This window comes from Mobula birostris, chromosome 5, assembly GCF_030028105.1.
Source record: "Mobula birostris isolate sMobBir1 chromosome 5, sMobBir1.hap1, whole genome shotgun sequence".
NCBI classification, from domain to species: domain Eukaryota; kingdom Metazoa; phylum Chordata; class Chondrichthyes; order Myliobatiformes; family Myliobatidae; genus Mobula; species Mobula birostris.
This window is the reverse complement of record NC_092374.1, coordinates 136,442,749-136,464,006: the sequence shown is the minus strand read 5'-3', so window position 1 is coordinate 136,464,006 and position 21,258 is coordinate 136,442,749. Positions and strand designations below refer to the sequence as shown.

At 40.7% G+C, this 21,258-nt stretch overlaps 1 protein-coding gene across 5 annotated transcripts in view; it reads right to left on the bottom strand.

The window, feature by feature from the left end:
• Positions 1-21,258, bottom strand: part of LOC140197989 (dTDP-D-glucose 4,6-dehydratase-like) — a 55,020-nt gene that overhangs the window by 12,577 nt on the left and 21,185 nt on the right. For all 5 annotated transcript variants that reach the window (XR_011886078.1, XM_072258746.1, XM_072258744.1 and 2 more), the window contains 3 exons: positions 19,166-19,264; positions 15,054-15,113; positions 2,177-2,220 (listed from right to left, as the gene is read on the bottom strand). Coding sequence is in view for 4 of the 5 variants with exons in the window: in XM_072258746.1 (XP_072114847.1) it covers positions 2,177-2,220; positions 15,054-15,113; positions 19,166-19,264 (203 nt within the window). In the remaining variant the exon portion in view is untranslated. The remainder of the gene's footprint in view (positions 1-2,176; positions 2,221-15,053; positions 15,114-19,165; positions 19,265-21,258) is intronic.

The following is a 21,258-nucleotide window of genomic DNA, read 5'->3' as shown; positions in this document are numbered from 1 at the left end:
TCCCTGTCCAAATGACTCTTAAATGTCATTCCTGTTGCTGCCTCTGCTACCTCCTCAGGCACCTTACCCCACATCACAGTCACTGAAGCTGGTAACTCCTCCAGAGTTGTCATAGGTCTCCTGCTGGTCTCCCTCACTAGTCCTCTTCTTGCACAGTCACTCAGGATTTTGAGGACGACCTGCTTAAGGCAGATTTACAGCTGTGCCATATTCTTTCCATTTCTTGATGATAGACTTAACTGTACTCCAAGGGATATTCAGTGACTTGGAAATTTTCCAGTATCCATCTCCTCACTTGCGTTTTTCAATAATATTTTTGCAGAGTTGCTTGAAGTGTTCTTTTGTCTTCATGGTGTAGTTTTTGCCAGGATACCAACTCAGCAGCAATTGGACCTTCCAGATACAGATGTATTTTTACTACAATCAATTGAAACACCTTGACTGCACACAGGTGATCTCCTTTTAACTAATTATCTGACTTCTAAAACCAATTGGCTGCACCAGTGATGGTGTGTCATACTTTGTAGAGATCTGTTTTCATTTTGACATGAAAGGGTCTTTTCCTGTTGATCAGCATCAAATAAGCCAAATTAAATCCACTGTGATTCAATGTAGTAAAACAATAAAACATGAAAACTTCCAATGGGGTGGGGGGGAGGTTTGAATATTTTTTATAGGCACTGTATGTCTTCATCACTCATGTCAATGACCAATCATTATCAAAAGTAGACTCATGTCTGAAAATTGTCTCTATCCACCTAGCTCAAAAACTTAATTTCAACAGAAATGTTGCTGCAAAAGATTAATGTCAAAGCTCTGAAGGACCCCAAAAGACAATGCTATTCTTATACAGTGCCCCACAGGCAACATGATGACTGCAACTCAATGCAAATACAACATAAAGTCAATGCTGCCAGAACCAGGTTTATTATGACTGAAATATGTCATGAAATTTGTTGTTTTTTGGCAGCAGTAAGTACAAGATAAAAAAAGATTCTGAAGTTACAAAAAGAAATAAAATAAATAAATAGCACAGAAGTAGTGTAGTGAGGAAGTGTTCATACACCGTTCAGAAATCTGTATCTTGTATATCTTGTGCTGTGAGATTCACAAGAAGTCTTCTCTGTAATGAAGATCAATTAGTTGAGGGTGAATACAAGTTCAAAGACCTAATTATCTGGAAACAATGAAATGCTGAATGGTTGCAAATGCCTCATTTTCTATATTTTTCTCTTGAATAATTGTGGTACATTTCCAAGCTTCCTATTTTTCACTGGACTGCATCAAAATCTATGGAAATTTGGAAAATCATTACAATGCATCCAGCATCTCCACAGTCCCCGGTTTCGTAACTCTAGGATGCAGATAATGACGTCCAGGATATCCAGGATGCCACAGTAGTGTAGCAGTTAGCGCGATGCTATTACAGCTCGGAGTTCAGAGTTCAAATCCTGGTGTCCTTTGTAAGGAGTTTGTATATCCTCCCTGTGTAATAAGTGAGTTTTCTCTGGCTGCTCTGGTTTCCTCTCGGTCCAAAGACGTATCAGTGAGTAGGTTAACGGGTCATTGTGATTAGGTTTAAGCTTGGGTTAAAATCGGGGATGCTGGTGGCATGGATTGAAGGGCCAGAAGGGCTTTTTAGCACTGTATTTCTAAATAAATAAAATAAATCTGTTATATTTTTGTCCCCATATGCTTTGCCTTTACGTGTCACATATTGCTTAAGTTTCTCACTTTGATTAGAAAAAAACAGGGGAGCCAAGTGTCTACATCATTTAGTGAATCGTCCTCAGTCCTTACTTACTCACAATCAGAATTTCTACTCCCTTTCCTATGAAAACATTTGTATTTATTTTTGCTGTAGAAGCTCATGTAATCTTTTCTACTTATACCAACACTCCTGTTATCAACAGAAAAACCAGAAACTGCACAGAATCATAAAAATAGACAGATTAGGCCCCATCCCAAATTTTCTCCCAACATTATCGGAACAGGGCTCATCACTCTGCAGAGATGGTATTTTTGCAATAACAGTTTGAGGCTTATGCTTATTCAAAATGCTATTAATACATAATTTGCTTTTGATAATGATTGATACTTGTCTAATATCAGAATAAACAGCTCAAAACAGTGAATATTCTACTTTCACACAGCACTGAATCTCAAATCTACCTACCATTTTCGATTACGTTGCAATAAGGCTATAAATTTTGGAATGACCTAAACAAAAATTTAAAAAAAGGTTAGAGTTTCTGTAAGAAATGCACATCTATTACAAACATTGGATTATACATTTTTAAAACCTAAGTACACATTCAGTTACAAGAAAAAGTTTGTAAACCTGGTTTTCTACATTACTCATACAATGTGATTTGGCTAACAACGGATGGTGCAATCCGGGGTATATTACGATCGAGGAACGTGTTTGCAGACTGGATATTGAACTTCTTACTGTTGGACTTCGGCCACATTCCACTGTGATACAACACTTGGCGGCATGGGAGGTCGTTCCTGCCTGTGGCCATCGAACGTGCAGCTCCTCCCGTGGAGGGTCAGACACCCTGAGCCAATAGACTGGTCCTGGACTTATTTTCCATCTGGCATAGTTTTGCATTTTGTTGTTTGATTGTTGGGATTTTTTGTATTGCTATATTTATGCTCTATTCACGCTCTATTCTTCATTGGTGCGGCTGTAACAAAACCAAATTTCCCTCGGGATCAATAAAGTATATCTATCTATCTCTCCATGTCACAATAATAGACAAATACAATCTGCCTAAACTAATAACACACAAACAATCTTACTTTTCATGTCTTTATTGAATACATTGTTTAATCACTCACAGTCCAGGATGGAAAAAGTATGTGAACCTTCATATTTAATAACAGGTTGTATCTCCTTTAACAGCAATAACCTCCACCAAGCATTTCCGGTAGCTGCTGCTCAGACTTGCATAATGGCGAGGAGGAATTTTAGATCATTTCCCCGTACAAAACTAATTCAGTTCATTGGTATTTCTGAGATACCTTGCAAGAACAGCCCTCTTCAGGTCATGCCACAGCATCTCAATTGGGTTCAGGTCTGGACTCAGACTTGGCCATTAAAAAACACAAATTTTCTTCTTTTTAAATCATTCTATTGTTGATCTACTCTTGTGTTTTGGATCATTACCTTGCTGCCCTTTTTCCTCCAGAGTGGTGTGTATTTCTGCCAAAAAGTTCAACTTTTGTCTCATCTGTCCACAGGATATTGTCCCAGAAACACTGTGGAACATCCAGGTGGTTTTTGCAAACTTGACATGTGCAGCAATGTTTTTTTGGACAGCAGTGGTTTCCTCCATGGTCTCTTTCCATTCTTATTCAGTGTTTTTCGTATAGTGGACACATGAACACAGAAACCTTAGCAAGTTCTAGAGATTTCTGCAGGTCCTCTGCAGTTACCCTTGGATTCTTTTTCCACTTTCTTCAGCACAGCAAGGTGTGCTTTTGGTGTGATCTTTGCTGGGTGCCCACTCCTAGGGAGAGTAGCAACAGTACTGAATTTCCTCCATTTGTGGACATTTTCTCTTACTGTGGGCTGATGAACACTCAGGTGTTTAGAAATGCTTTTCCAACTTCACACATCTCTACAATTCTTCTTCTAAAGTCCTCTGAAAGTTGTTTTGATCGAGGCATGGTGCAGATAAACAGATCTTTCTTGAGAAGAGCAGGCTCTGTCAGTAATTTGACTTTGCGTGTTTTTTTTAAATATATAGGGCAGGGCACCTCTACAACCAACACCTCCAATCTCATCTCATTGAATGGAATATCTGAATCCAAATAGCTTTTGTAGAAGGCATTACCTCAGAGGTCACATACTTTTTTTGAACCTAGACTGTGATTGTTAAATGGTGTATTCAGTATTGACAGAAAGTACAATTGTTTGTATGTTATTAGTTTAAACAAATTGTGTTTGTCTATTATTGTGACTTGGTTGAAGATCAGACCACATTTTATGAGTAATTAATGCAGAAAACCAGGCAACTACAAAGGGTTCACAAAATTTTTCTTGCAACTGTACATGGAACATTACAACACAGGACAGGTATTCTGTCTACTGTGTCTCTGCCAACCATGATGCGAAGTTAACCTAATCCTAGTGCCAGATCTCTCTGTTTTATGCCCATGTGCCTCTTATTCAATTCGAATGGTGGAGCAAACTTGATGGGTTGAATGGTCGAATTCACCTTGTATGTTTTATGGTTTTATAGTCCATTAAAACATTACTAGCATCTCCTCGGCAGGTGAACGGCGCACGACTGCGCAAGCGCGTGTAAGTCAGACCCTGAGGCAAAGGGAGTGTTTAAAAGAGAGAAGATTAACGGAGTGGGCGACGTTATAGCAGGCGACGGAGTAGAGGGAAACAGAGTAGGAAGGCTTTGGTTCCTGAGACTTCGGCGAGCAGAGGCTGAGGAAGAGCTTCACTCCAAGTGAGGTAAGGCCGGGTAAGTTCCTTTAATAAATCTAATTACCTTAAGAGTAGGTAATGGCGGCAGCAGTTAGGGCAGTTGAGTGCTCCGTTTGCAGGATGTGGGAAGTCAGGGCGAGCACAATCATCCCTGATAACTACACCTGTAAAAGGTGCATCCAGCTGCAGCTCCTGACAAACCGAGTTAGGGAACTGGAGCTGGAGCTGGATGAACTTTGGATCATTCGGGAGGCAGAGGCAGAAATAGAGAGGAGTTACAGGGAGATAGTCACCCGTAAGACTCAGGAGACAGGTAGCTGGGTGACTGTCAGGAGAGGGAAGGGGTATAGACAGAGTGAGCAGAGCACTCCTGTGGCTGTTCCCACCAATAATAAGTACATCCTTTTGGATACTGTTGATGGGGACCACCTACCAAGGACAAGTTGCTGTGGTTGTGTCTCTGGCACCGAGATGGGACCCTCAACTCAGAAGGGAAGGAGGGAAAAGAGGAGATCAGTAGTGATAGGGGATTCGATAATTATGGGGACAGATAAGAGGTTCTGTGGAAGAGATCAAGAATCCCGGATGATCTGTTGCCTCCCTGGTGCCAAGGTCCGTGATATCTCGGTATTCTCAAGAGGGAGAGTAAGCAGCCGGATGTCGTGGTCCATGTAGGGACCAATGACGTGGGTAGGAAGAGTGAGGAGGTCCTGAAAGGTGAGCTTAGGGAGTCAGGCACCAAGTTAAATGACAGGACCTCCAGGATAGCTATCTCAGGATTGCCACCAGTGCCATGTACAGGTGGGTTTAGAAATAGTAAGATAGCACAGATCAACACGTGGCTGAAGACAGGAGGGAGGCTTCAGATTTATAGATAATTGGGCAGTTTTCCAGGGAAGGTGGGACCTGTTCCAGCGGGACGGTTTACATCTGAACTGGAGGGGGACAAATATTCTTGCAGGTAGGTTTGCTAGAGAGGCTCTGGTGGATTTAAACTAGATACAATGGGGGAGGGGAACCAGAGTGCAGAGACAGATGTAGGGAAGAAGGAAGAAAAAGAAAATAGTAAAGTTGTTTGCACCGTTAGTGATAAACAGACAGTAAGAGATGGAAAATTTCTTAAATGCATTTATTTTAATGCTAGGAGCATTATAAGGAAGGTGGATGAGCTTAAAGCATGGACTGATATCTGGAAGTATGATGTGGTAGCTATTAGTGAAAGATGGTTACAGGAGGGGTGTGATTGGCAACTAAATATTCCTGGATTTAATTGCTTCAGGTGTGATAGAATCAGAGGGACAGAAGGGGGAGGTGTTGCATTGCTTATCAGAGAAAATATTATAGTGGTGCTCTCGCAGGATAGATTAGAGGGCTTGTCTAGGGAGTCTATTTGGGTGGAATTGAGGAATGGGAAAGGTGTGGTAACACTTATGGGGATGTATTATAGACCACCAAATGGTGAGCGAGAATTGGAGGAGCAAATTTGTAAGGAGATAGCAGATATTTGTAGTAAGCACAAGGTTGTGATTGTGGGAGATTTTAATTTTCTACACATAGACTGGGAAGCCCATTCTGTAAAAGGGCTGGATGGTTTGGAGTTTGTAAAATGTGTGCAGCATAGTTTTTTGCAGCAATACATAGAGGTACCAACTAGAGAAGGGGCAGTGTTGGATCTCCTGTTAGGGAATGAGATAGGTTAGGTGACGGAGGTTTGTGTTGGGGAGCACTTCGGGTCCAGTGATCACAATGCCATTAGTTTCAATATAATTATGGAGAAGGATAGGACTGGACCCAGGGTTGAGATTTTTGATTGGAGAAAGGCTAACTTTGAGGAGATGTGAAAGGATTTAGAAGGAGTGGATTGGGACAATTTGTTTTCTGGGAAGAATGTAATAGAGAAATGGAGGTCATTTAAAGGTGAAATTTTGAGGATACAGAATCTTTATGTTCCTGTTAGGTTGAAAGGAAAGGTTAAAAGTTTGAGAGAGCCATGGTTTTCAAGGGATATTGGAAACTTAGTTTGGAAAAAGAGAGATATCTACAATAAATATAGGCAGCATGGAGTAAATGAGGTGCTCAAGGAATATGAAGAATGTAAAAAGAATCTTAAGAAATAAATTAGAAAAGCTAAAAGAAGATATAAGGTTGCTTTGGCAAGTAGGTGAAAATAAATCCCAAGGGTTTCCACAGTTATATTAATAGCAAAAGGATAGTGAGGGATAAAATTGGTTCCTTAGAGGATCAGAGTGGATAGCTATGTGTGGAGCCAAAAGAGATGGGGGAGATTTTGAACAATTTCTTCTCTTTGGTATTCACTAAGAAGGATATTGAATTGTGTAAGATAAGGGAAACAGGTAGGGAAGTTATAGAAACTATGATGATTAAAGAAGAGGAAGTACTGGCGCTTTTAAGGAATATAAAAGTGGATAAGTCTCTGGGTCCTGACAGGATATTCCTGAGGACCTTGAGGGAAGTTAGTGTGGAAATAGCAGGGGCTCAGACAGAAATATTTCAAATGCCATTAGAAACGGGGATGGTGCTGGAGAATTGGCGTATTGCTCATGTTGTTCCATTGTTTAAAAAGGGTTCTGAGAGTAAACCTAGCAATTATCGGCCTGTGAGTTTGACGTCAGTGGTGGGTAAATTGATGAAAAGTATTCTTAGAGATGGTATATATAATTATCTGGATAGACAGGGTCTGATTAGGAACAGCCAACATGGACTTGTGCATGGAAGTCATGTTTGACAAATCTTATTGAATTTTTTGAAGAGGTTACTAGGAAAGTTGACGAGAGTAAAGCAGTGGATGTTGTCTATACGGACTTCAGTAAGGCCTTTGACAAAGTTCCACATGGAAGGTTAGTTTGGAAGGTTCAGTCATTAAGTATTAATACAGAAGTAGTAAAATAGATTCAGCAGTGGCTGGATGGGAGACGCCAGAGAGTAGTGGTGGATAACTGTTTGTTAGATTGGAGGCCAGTGACTAGTGGTGTGCCTCAGGGATCTGTACTGGGTCCAATGTTGTTTGTCATATACATTAATGATCTGGATGATGGGGTGGTAAATTGGATGAGTAAGTATGCAGATGATACTAAGATAGGTGGAGTTGTGGATAATGAAGTGGGTTTCAAAGCTTGCAGAGAGATTTAGGCCAGTTAGAAGAGTGGACTGAAAGATGGCAGATGGAGTTTAATGCTGATAAATGTGAGGTGCTACATTTTGGTAGGACTAATCAAAATAGGACACACATGGTAAATGGTAGGGCATTGAAGAATGCTGAAGAACAGAGAGATCTAAGAATAATGGTGCATAGTTCCCTGAAGGTGGAATCTCATGTGGATAGGGTGGTGAAGAAAGCTTTTGGTATGCTGGCCTTTATAAATCAGAGCATTGAGTATCGGAGTTGGGATGTAATGTTGAAATTGTACAAGGCATTGGTGAGGCCAAATTTGGAGTATTGTGTACAGTTCTGGTCACCGAATTATAGGAAAGATGTCAACAAAATAGACAGAGTACAGAGAAGATTTACTGGAATGTTACCTGGGTTTCATCACCTAAGTTACAGAGAAAAGTTGAACAAGTTGGGTCTTCATTCTTTGGAACGTAGAAGGTTGAGGGGGGACTTGATAGAGGTATTTAAAATTATGAGGAGGATAGACAGAGTTGACGCGGATAGGCTTTTTCCATTGAGTGGGGGAGATTCAAACAAGAGGACAGGAGTTGAGAGTTAAAGGGCAAAAGTTTAGCGGTAACATGAGGGGGAACTTTTTTACTCAGAGAGTGGTAGCTGTGCGAAATGAGCTTCCAGCAGAAGTGGTTGAGGCAGGTTCGATGTTGTTGTTTAAAGTTAAATTGGACAGGAAAGGAATGGAAGGCTGAGTGCAGGTCGGTGGGACTAGGTGAGAGTAAGAGTTCGGCACGGACTAGAAGGGCTGAGATGGCCTGTTTCCCTGCTGTAATTATTATATGATTATATGGTTATACTATTATATCTGCCCTCCCCAGCACCATATTCCATGCACCTACTGCTCTGTGTAAAAAAAACCTTCCCTCATAAATCTTTAAAATTACCTCATCTCTGCTTAAAACTATGCCCCCTAGTACCTGATGTGCTACCCTGGGAACAAACACTACCTACCCTACCTATTCCTCTTATAATTTTATATGCTTTTCTATCAAGTTGCCCTTCAACCTCCACTACACAAGAGAAAGTAATATAGTTCATTTTTTTCCAATCCAGGCAACATCCTAGTGAACCTCTTCTGCTCCCTCTCCAAATCCTCAACATCCTTTCTGAAACGTGGTGACCAGACTGCACACAATATACTAAATACACAATATGCTAAATATAGACTAATCAAAGTTTTAAACAGATGTAACTTTCATACCCAATGCCCACAGATCAAGGCAGGTATGTTATTCATCTTCTTTACCACACTATCTACTATTGGGGAGCTATGGACTCAATACCCAAGATCCCTCTATACATCAAGGACCCTCAAGGACCTACCATTTCCTGTGTGCTCTCTTCTTATATTTGACTTCCCAAAGTGTGACATGTCATACTTGAATTGATTAAGTTTCATCTGCTATTTCTCTGGCCACATTTCCAACTTATCTATATCCTGCTCTGTCTCTTTGATGACCTTTATCACTATCCACAACTCCTCCAATCAGACCACTTAGATTTTCATCTAAATTAGCATCACAAGGAATACAGTTCCCAACAATAATCTTTGCGAACACTGCTGGTCAAAGGCCTCCAGTCAGAATAACACATATCCACCGCCATCCTCTGACTTCAATGGCTAAGCCAGTTTTGAATCCAATCTGTGAATCCCAAATGACTTAATCTTCTGGATCTGCCTACCATAAGGGACTCTATCAAAAGCTTCTGGAACAGGACAACATCCAATAAACAATATTGTAAGACATGACCTTCCCTAGCCATGCTGTTCCTAGTCCATGTTTTTCCAGGAGTGAGTAGATCCTATCCTTAAGAACCTTCTCCAAAAATGTTCTTATTACTGATGCAAGGAAACATATAGTTAAGTATGCATCAGTATATGGGAATTTCAATCTCCTTCCAGTAGTTTGCTGCACATGTTAACAAAGCAGAATTTTCACCCCACAAAAGGACAATCTCCAGCAGCAAAAAAGCATGTGTGTCATAGAGGAGGTAGCAAAGAGTACGAAACCAGCACCTTGATTTCAGAATGTGACACTGACATATTTGTGGGAAAAGGGAGGTTCAATGTGGCAAAAGAACCAACAGGGTAGCCATTTATTAAGGTTGTGTGACGTAACATTTCTTTACAAGACCTAGCAAGATGAAAGTAAGATTCTGGACCAGGACAACATCCCACGCACCATCAATCTGCAGGCTATGCCACTCAGGGTTACATTAATTTTTGTGACCGTATGTTTTCTGCTATCATAGCACTATACAGGTATCCCCCGCTTTTCGAAACCTCACTGTTACGAAAGACCTACATTAGCTCCCTGTTTTCGTTTTCAGGAGGTGTTTTCACTGTTACGAAAAAAAAATCAGCGCGCAATAAAAAAGTGTGCGCCCGGAGCAGCCGCTCTCCCCCGGATTTGGAACTGCATTCTCGCTGGCATTGCTTTAACACGTGCCTGTGAGCAGCTGTTTGCAAGATGAGTTCTAAGGTATCGGAAAAGCCTAAAAGAGCTCGTAAGGGTGTTGCACTTATTGTAAAACTAGACATAATTAAGCGTTTCGATCGTGGTGAATGAAGCAAGGACAAAGTGAGTTTGGCTTGTGGAAGTTGACGAAGATGATGTTGAAGAGGTTTTGGCATTGCATGACCAAGAACTGATAGATGAAGAGCTGATGCAAATGGAAGAGGAAAAGATAACAATCGAAATCGAATGCAGTAGCAAACTGAATGTGAAGCAACTGCGTGAGATTTTCGTTGCAATGATAAAGTACGACTTTAATTTTGAAAGGGTACGTCGGTTTAGGGGATATTTGCAAAATGGTTTGAGTCCTTACAAAGAACTGTATGATAGAAAAATGCGTGAGGCTCAGCAGTCAAGCAAGCCTTCCACATCAACCACAGCAGACGACAAACCTTGACCTTCGACATCGAGGTGGGCAGTCATAGGAGAAGATGAGCTGCCTGCCCTAATGGAAACAGACGACGAGACGACAGCCCAGTGTCCCACCACCCCAACCCCCCAGGCCGCGGACAGATACCGATTCGTGGAGAATGCAGCAGTAGCCGGGAGGCACACAGCACATCTTTAAGAAAAACGCTGAAATAAAGATGCTAATTAATTAGGTGCCGCCCAACACGTAATTGTCGGCCCAGATCAGAGGTGATGCAATCGGCAATCGCCTCTCATCTGGGCCGACAATTACATGCTGGGCGGCATCTAATTAATTAGCATGTTTATTTCGGCGTTTTTCTTAACGATGTGCTGTGTGCCTCCTAGCTACCGCTGTACCACTGCATGCTTCGCGGATCGGTATCGGGTCACTGCCTGGATGGTGTGGGCCACTGCACCACCCAAACTCCGATGACTCAGTCTAACACACCATCATCAGTGTGCTCGGCGCTGTCCCAATTCCGTTAAGTGATACTACACTGTACATACATTATTTCTACTTTATATAGGCTGTGTATTTTTACGTGTTATTTGATATGATTTGGCAGCTTCATAGTTTAAAGGTTACTGGAGAGAATATTTTTGCCAACAGCGCTTGCGTGAGATTTTCTGCTGACGGCGCTTGTGTGAGATTTTCGCTACGGAGAACAGTGCAGTAATAATTGTGGAAAAGTATTTCTACTTTATATAGGCTGTGTATTTATCATACCATTCCTGTTTTTACTATATGTTACTGTTATTTTAGGTTTTATGTGTTATTTGGCATGATTTGGTAGGTTATTTTTGGGTCTGCAAACGCTCACAAAATTTTCCCATATAAATAAATGGTAATTGCTTCTTCGCTTTACGACATTCCGGCTTACGAACCGTTTCATAGGAATGCTCTACCTTCGGATGGCAGGGGAAACCTGTTTGTGCTATGTGCCATTGCCACTGTTGTTTTGCACCTCAATCCCAGAGGAATGCTGTTTTGTTTGGCTGAGTTCATGTCTGTGGTTGACTGACAATTAACATTGGAACTTCTGGGGTGCCTTGAGGCGAGCTCGTTGCGGCACAGCTCGATGGATACAATTAAATATTCCTGTTTCAGCCTGCCACAGCTAAGAAACACATCTGCATCCAAGGTTTGAACAGTTAATAAAAATGTTTTAATGTGATTAAATAATCTATTGTTTCTTAAAACCAACAGAAAGTATGCCAACTATGGCCGTACTTCTCGTCAGACTCCTCAAAGGAAATGTGGCTGTCACTTGGAGCTACAAGTGCGTTTAAAAAAAAAAAATGGGGGTTTTGACTCCCTATCTCGACTCTATTACTGGCAAACGTACAGTCTCCAGTAAATAAAATTGATGATCTCAGAGCTAGGGTGCTGTATCAGAGAGACATTAAGACCACTTGCGTCTTCTCCTTCACGGAATCCTGGTTAACCCCTTCTGTACCGGATGCAGTGATTCAGATTGACGGGTTCACTATATACTGTCAGGATAGTACTGTCGAGTCTCTCAAAAGGAGAGGAGGGAGTGTATGTCTCATGATCAGCTCCTCATGGTGCACAAATGTGGTGTCAGTAATGTCCCAATTCAGCTCATAGGAACCTGGAATATCTCGCAATGAATCGTTGGCCACTTTACCTGTCATGGGAGATTTCAGTGATCATTTTGATAGCAGCGTACATTCCACCCCAGGCCAATGTTTGAGCAATGGGATCAACAGCACACCATGTCTTTGCACTATTTTTAATATACATATGTATACTTACTGTAATTGACTTACTTATTTTTTCTATATTATCATGCATTGCATTGTACTGCTGCAAATTTCATGACATATGTCAGTGATATTAAACTTGATTCTGATTCTGAAACTTGAACTTGAGGTTGAGAGGGTATGGGACCCAATGCTATTTTGCATTAGCATTTGCATAGCTATATTAAAAGCAAAAGAATAACAAGGGACAAGATTGGTCCTCTTGAAGATTGGCATGATCACCAATGCATGGACCCAAAAGAGCTGGTGGAGATCTGAAAAGAAGTTCCTGCATCCATATTTATCCAGGAGGCAGACACCGAGGCTATAGAACTGGGGCAAAAGAGTTGTGAGGCCATGGACTGTATCTAGATTAAGAAACAGGAGGTGTTGGCTATATTAAGGTGCATAAATCCTCAGGGCTTGACACAGTGTCACCTCATACCTTGAGGGAGGCTAGTGCAGAAAGATATTTAAAATGTCCTTGCCCAGGAGTGAGGTGCTGGATGACTGGAAGATATATAATGTTCTGTTGTTCTAGAAAAGCTCTAAGAGAAAACCAGAAAATTATAGGCCGGTGAGCCTGACATCAGTCTTGGGGAAATTATTAGTAACTATTCTAACAGACATGAAATAGACGTACTTGGATAGATTGGGCCTGATGAGGGACAATCAACATGGCTTTGTACACTGTAAGGTGTGTCTAACCAAGCTTACAAGGTTTTACAAGGAGGTTACCACATAGATTAATGAAGAAAAGGCAGTAGACATTGTGCACATGGACTTTGACAAGGCCTTTGATAAAGTTCCACGTGGGAGACTGGTCCAGAAAGCTCAGTTGCTTGGCTTTCAAGATGAAGTAGCCAATTGGACCCAACATTGGCTTAGCGGAAGTCAGAGTGATTGTGTCTCTGATCGGAGCCTTATGACCAGTTATGTGCTGCAGTGCTGTGTCCTTTGTTGTTTATCAACTATATTAACAATTTAGATAATAATGTGGTAAACTGGATCATCAAATTTGCAGATGACACTAAGATTGTGAGTGCAATATACAGCGATAAAGACTATCAAAGTTTACAATGTAATCTTGACCAAATGGGAAAATGAGCTGAAAAATGGCAGATGGAATTCAATACCTGACAAGTGGAAGGTACTCCACTTTGGCAGGACAAACCAGGGTAGGACTTGCACAGTGAATGGTAGGGCACCAAGGTGTGCCTTAGAACACAGGAAAACATATCCATAATTCCTTGAAAGTGGCATCACAAATAGACAAGTTCCTAAAGCGAGGTTTCGGTTCATTGGCCTTATAAATCAGGACCGATGGATTAGCGTGTAGAATTGTTTCAGTAACTGTAGTTTAGTTGACTCCGTATTTTTTTCAGAACCATCTCAGTTTTTCTGAAGCTGATGTCTCCCACTTGAATCTGGCTATTTAAGAGGTCAATTGTTATCATGGGAATATTGTTTATCTCTAGTCTGAGTACCATGACTTCTTTTTCTTTTCTTTGTTCTTCGAACACTTAATAAAACAGCTGTAACCACCAAGTTTCATTTCTCATTCTTCCAAAGAACCTCCAGATCATTACCACCAGATCTAACAGGGCACTGAGTACAGGACTTGGAATGTTGTTTTGAAATTGTACGAGATGTTGGTGAGATTGAATTTAGAATATTGACTACAGTTCTAGTCATCTATCTACAGGAAAGATATCAATAAGCTTCAAAGTCTATACAGCAAATTTACCAAGGTGTTGCCAGGACTTGAAGATCTGAGTTATAGGAAAAGGTTAAAAAGGTTAGAACTTTATTCTCTGGAGCATTGGAGAATGAGAGACAAAGGGCTAGAGATAGGATGAACATATGCAAGGTTTTTCGCCCTCAGGTCGAGCCAGACTAGAACTAGAGATTATAGGTTTAGGGTGAAATGTGAAATATTTTAGAGCAAAGTCAGGGAAACCTCTTCACTCAGTAAGTCGTGTGAGTGTGGAATGAGCTGCCAGTGGAAGTGGTAGATGCCGGTTCAATTGTAACACTAGAAAATTTCGATAGTTGCATGGGTTTGGAGGGATATGGTCTGGATATAGGTAGAGAGACTGGGCAGAAGGTAAGGTCACCATGGACTAAATGGGTCAAAGTGCCTATTTCTGTGCTTCAGTAATCTATGACTCTAAGATGCCATTTTATAATATAACTTGCTGAATACATTGTCCAACACCATTCAGAAAATTTGCAGTCTTCCACCATGGTCAGAATTCAATGAAAGTATTCCAACTGTGGTCTATTCCATTCATTGTATTCTATATATTTATGAATTGAGGAATCCCTTGTGACTTTCTAATCATACTCCTCAACAACATTGAAACTAAATGTAATGCACATACTTTCACTGTCATGCTGACAACCTATCCCACTAATCCATATCAATTCACACATTCAAGTTCAAAGTAACTATCTGTTCCCTCTAACATAAAACAAAACAAAAAATATATATAATATAGTCTACTTTTTGTGGGTTTCTATACTTTCATGTACCTCAATTGGGCATAAAACCTAGAAATTTTTAATATGGGGAAAATCTTACCCATTATATCTATCATTGGTGTCAAAAACTGCTAAGCACTGTACATAAATTATCTTCAGTGCGACTTAAATTATATTAACAAGCTGTTCCAGAAATTGCAGAAGCATTACACACTTAGCTAAGTTAAAGAATAAAGTGACTTACTTTTTCTGGATACTGATGGGGTCCATAAACGTTACTACTTCTGGTCACAATAACAGGAAACTATAAAAGAAATAAAATTAACATATGAATGAATATACATTCACTTATTTATCAATCATTAATACAGACTTTGTACAAAAAGAGTATTTTACAACAATAAACACTGGACATCAAAACCTGAACTTTTGTGTTCCATATTTAACATTTTAATTGATAAGCCTCAATGTAGTGTTAATATTGGAACTAACACATATCCAGCAAGAACCAAAGACTAACTGTTCTGTGTTGCACTAACAATGATCATGAGCGAGGATTACAGTATAAATGAGGAAGTACACAGACTATGTTCTGAGTATAGCACAAGAACAGGTCATGCCGTTGTGCCACAAACTAATTAACCTAATGATGCCAATTAAACTATTGCCTTTTGCCTGCACCTTGTCCATGAACCTCCATTCTCTACATTTTCACATACCTATCTAGGGGATTCTTAAATGCTTCTATCATATTTGCCTCCAATGCTATCCCCAGCAGCACATTTCAGCCACCTACCACTTTCTGTGTTAAAAAAACTTGTCTCACACATTTACTTTGAACTTCGTCTCCCTCTCACAATATACAGCAACTTGCAATGAGCTATGTATGTGAACTCAAGATTCCTCTGTACATGAACACCGAAGGGTTCTGGCATTAACTTTGCACTTCCCTTTTACATCTCCAAAAGTTTAACACCTCACACTTGCCCAGACTCAACTCAATCTGCCATTTCTCCATCTATATTTGCAATTAATCTATATTCCGCTTGTCCTTTAGAAATCTTTTACACAATCCACAATGCCTCTGATCTTTACATCATCTGAAAACTTACTAACCCATACATGTATGTTTTTATCCAAGTCATTTATACATATCACAAACAGCCGATGTCCCAGTACAGATCCATGTGGAACATCACTAGTCACAGACCTTCAGCCAAGTTTAACACCCTTCTACCACTCCCGTCTTCCATATGGGCAGCCCAATTCTGAATCTAAACGGACAAGTGACTATGGATCCCATGTAACAGCAATGAAAAAACCAGGGGAATATCAATGAATGAGATAGAGATAGTGGTGCAAGTTATTGAAAAAGCATGTGCATTTTGAGGGCACAATCGACTAGAAATCTATGTGCATAATATTACCCTTTATCACTCGGTTCTGAACTCATTAAGGACCCAGACTAGGTGTTCAAAGAAAATCTGCCTTAGTTGTCATCAATTAAGCAGGGACAGTTTTGGTTTTTTGAACAAGTTCCTTGGGACTTTTGCATACACTGTCAAAGGCAACCAGTGCTTTTGTCCAAACACAGCTCATCAGACATAACTGAATGGAAATGAAAGCGTCAAGTAGATGCTTAAATGCCTGGAATAGGCACTGAATTGAAAGCCTTTGAAAAGTCATGACAGCTACCATCGCAACCATACTGATAATTATGGCTCAGATCCTGCTGGTCATTTATCCATTAAAGTGGAAGTAAGCCCTGGACTTCCAAGCATTTACTGTCAAATGTGGAAGTCCTGGACTTACAAAGTCCAACAACAGAGCACGACCTTAATAAGATTCCCCAGCAGTTTCACTGTGGGGTGTCACCTCCTGATATCTTTTTCAAAAAATTCAAACCCTTTAATTTCAATGGGCACTGTGGGCTGCAGGTGAGGAAGCAAAGGAAAAGATGTGTTTACCTTCATTAAAAAAAGAGCTTGGCTTAAATTAACATCCTTTAAACATTTAAAGTCATGAAACTTTTAATTTTGTTTAAAGTTTAAAAGTTCTAACATTTTAAAGTTACTTTTTTCCCCAATTCAGAGGCATTTAGAAAATTATAAAAATGTCCCTACAGCTCTTACAGTGACCAAAGCTGAGATAGGGCTTTGATGGCCTACAAAGCTTTTAACAAGTTCTTTCTTTGACTGTCTGATGCCTTGCTGCTACATAGAAAGATACTGCTGAAGTATTTTGGGTCAGCCTGACAAGGCTCCAAACTTCCTCTTTACTTAACACCGTTTTATTTTAATAATTCTTTTGATAAGATGAGTACTTTTTAAAGAAACACATGTATTTTTCACACTCACTGGCAGAAAGCTGTATAGCCGTTAAACTAATAGTTAATTACCTTTCCCATTTTTCATTGGCTAAGTATCAGCACATCACCCACGTGATGTAGTTGTTTTTATTATGTGGCCTATTAACAAATTCATCACAATGCAAGGAATTTTCTTTATCTTATCTATAAAAGTGATAGATTTTTCAGAAGCACCTTCTTTAATTCTTTTGTTCTACACCTCTTAGCATTGATTCCCCTCTTAGCATGATCCTTCAACTCTTTATTTAGTTTGCTCAGTATTTGTATGTTTGTTTGTACTCTACAATAAACTGAAAACTTGGAATTAAGACTGCTCACCATTCTTGACTCCTGAAAGAAACCTAAAGATCAGAAATTAAACAGAGATCCCAACACCAGGTTAATAATTAAAGGTGGAGATCATACGCAAAAACATTGTGTCACCCTGCCTTAAGTTTATCTAGTCCATTTCCGACACCACCCTCCCCTTTCTAGATCTTTCTGTCTCTATCTCTGGAGACAGTTTATCTACTGATGTCTACTATAAGCCTACTGACTCTCACAGCTCTCTGGACTATTCCTCTTCTCACTCTGTCTCTTGCAAAAATGCCACCCCCTTCTCGCAATTCCTCCGTCTCTGCTGCATCTGCTCTCAGGATGAGGCTTTTCATTCTAGGACGAGGGAGATGTCCTCCTTTTTTAAAGAAAGGGGCTTCCCTTCCTCCACCATCAACTCTGCTCTCAAATGCATCTCCCCCATTTCAAGCACATCTGCTCTCACTCCATCCTCCCGCCACCCCGCTAGGAATAAGGTTCCCCTTGTCCTCACCTACCACCCCATCAGCCTATTTGTCCAACATATAATTCTCCGTAACTTCCGCCACCTCCAACAGGATCCCAATACTAAGCACATCTTTCCCTCCCTCACTCTCTCTGCTTTCTGCAAGGATCACTCCCTACGTGACTCCCTTGTCCATTCGTCCCCACCGATCTCCCTCCTGGCACTTATCCTTGTAAGCAGAACAAGTGCTACACATGCCCTTACACTTCCTCCCTCACTACCATTCAGGGCCCCAGACAGTCCTTCCAGGTGAGGCGACACTTCACCTGTGAGTCGGCTGGGGTGATATACTGCATCCGGTGCTCCTGACGCGGCCTTCTATATATTGGCGAGACCCGACGCAGACTGGGAGATCGTTTCGCTGAACACCTACAGAGCGCCGCCAGAGAAAGCACGATCTCCCAGTGGCCACACATTTTAATTCCACGTCCCATTCCCATTCTGACATGTCTATCCACGGCCTCCTCTACTGTGAAGATGAAGCCATACTCAGGTTGAAGGAACAACACCTTATATTCCGTCTGGGTAGCCTCCAACCTGATGGCATGAACATTGACTTCTCTAACTTCCGCTAATGCCCCACCTCCCCCTCGTACCCCATCCGTTATTTATTTATATACACACATTCTTTTTCTCTCTCTCCTTTTTCTCCCTCTGTCTCTCTCACTATACACCTTGCCCATCCTCTGGGCCTTTTCCCCCTATCCGTCTTTTCTTTCTCCCTTGGTCTCCTGTCCCATGATCCTCTCATATCCCCTTTTGCCAATCACCTGTCCAGCTCTTGGCTCCATCCCTCCCCCTCCTGTCTTCTCCTATCATTTTGGATCTCCCCCTCCCCCTCCCCCTCCCACTTTCAAATCTTTTACTAGCTCTTCCTTCAGTTAGTCCTGACGAAGGTCTCGGCCCAAAACATCGACTGTACCTCTTCCTAGAGATGCTGTCTGGCCTGCTGCGTTCACCAGCAACTTTTAAGTGTGTCGCAAAAACACTGTGTAAGCAAGATAGGATGCCGTGTGTGTGGCATGTGAGCTAGTCTGTCAGCCAGAGCTCAGGAAACAAAAATATCTCAAGATTATAGCCGGATCAAAAATAGCAATCAACATTATTTGTAAACACAGGATAAATCCTTGCAGTATATTCTTATAGCATACAATATACAAAAACATACCTTGAAGTTTTCCCAATAGGACATGACTACACATTCAGAAGCTGCTTTTGATGCTGCATAAGGATTTGTAGGACATCTAGGTGATGTTTCACTGAATTCCTATATCGAAGAGGCAAAAACATATTCAATAAATGTACAGTTCTGATATTAAAACATTTTACAATTCCATTTTTTTATTTGTAAGTTTCTTTTGGTTATAATTACTCAGTGTGCTAAAAGCAGATTCCGTCATTACCACAAAACTCTCAACCTCCAGACTCTCCCAATTGACACAAAATGGTCATTCATAGGAATTAATGAACTTTGTATTTCTTAAAAGAATTACACAAATTGGTTCTAAACTAAGTATTAAACATATAGAGACCAAACACTTGATCTCTACTTCTGTAATAAATATACACTATACTGTCCATTAGCTTTTTTACCCTACACAACAGAGTCTTGATCTGTCACATCCCAATATCTCCAGTTTATTTAACCAGTAACAGAGCTATAGCTGTCATCTCTTGGGTAAGTTCTGTTGAAAGTGTGCATCCCACAGTCTTTAAAAATAAAATGTCAGAAGTAACAATAAATACAAACTTGCTCATTGCAGCCAAAAAGTTCTATTTTAACTTCATCAGTCCACAGGACTTGTTTCTAAAATGCATCAGGCTTGTTTAGATGTTCCTTTGAACCTTTTGAATAGAACCTTTTGGCCACAATGAGCAAAGGTATGTTTGGAGAAAAAAAGGTGCAGAATTTCATGGAAAGAACACCTCTCCAACTGTTAAGCACGGGGGTGGATCGATCATACTTTGGGCTTGTGTTGCAGCCAGTGGCACGTGGAACATTTACTGGTAGAGGGAAGAATGAATTCAATTAAATACCAGCAAATTCTGGAAGCAAACATCACACCATCTGTAAAAAAGCCGAAGATGAAAAGAAGATGGCTTCTTCAACAGGATAATGAACCTAAACACACCTCAAGATCCACAATGGACTACCTCAAGAGGCACAAGCTGAAGGTTTTGCCATGGCCCTCAGTCCCCTGACCTAAGCATCATCGAGAATCTGTGGATAGACCCCAAAAGGCTAGTGCATGCAAGATGGCCCAAGAATCTCACAGAACTAGAAGCCTTTTGCAAGGAAGAATGGGTGAAAATCCCCCAAAAAGCATTTACAAGCTGTGATACTTGCCAAAGGGGGTGTTACTAAGTACTGCCATGCAGGGTGCCCAAACATTTGCTTCGGGCCCTTTTCCTTTTTTGTTATTTTGAAACTGTAAAAGACGGAAATAAAAAAAGTTTTCTTGCTTAAAATATTAAAGAAATGTGTCATCTTTAACTTTATGCCTTTTGGAAATCAGTTCATCTTTTACTCGCTTAGCTATTCACAGTAACAGAAATTTTGACCAGGGGTGCCCAAACTTTTGCATGCCACTGTATACTTGATGTTAAACCTTGCAAGCATTTTTGAACTCCTTTTTGAATTGGGTTCACCTTTCGGAGGTCATCTTCTTTTTACTGGGTATGCCCACAAGTAAATCAATCTTAAGAGTTGTATATGGTGGTATATGTACTTTGATAATAAATTAACTTTTGATGGTTAGCAATAACATATATTCCTTGTTATGTTTTGTTTTATCCCCACAAGTGACTCACTAAGGGTGAGACGATGCCCCTGGGAGTCCTCAATATTGACACTGAACTCAAAGCCTTATGTTGTCATGTTCAAACGTTGGCACAAAAGACTCCTGGCAACACCCAATGGTTGCCCTCAAGTGATATCTACTTGAAAGAAGTAGAGGTGAACAACTTTACAGAATGAATCTGGGATGGGTTTTTCAAGTGCAAGTGACAGGTCAACGTTTGGGTTGAAAACCATATTTTATCTCCCCCTTCCATCTGTCCATCATCACACTTACCTGGCTCCATATCACATTCTAGACTCTGTCCCTGTTTTACCCCTCCCCCCAAACACCTGGCTCCATCTGCCCAACTTTTGTTTTTACTTTGCACCCACCAGCCACAGCCTCAAAACTTGCCCTTTCCTACCTGGTTCCACGTGCCTTTTGTTCCCCAGTTCACCTGGTTCCAACTACCAACAATGAA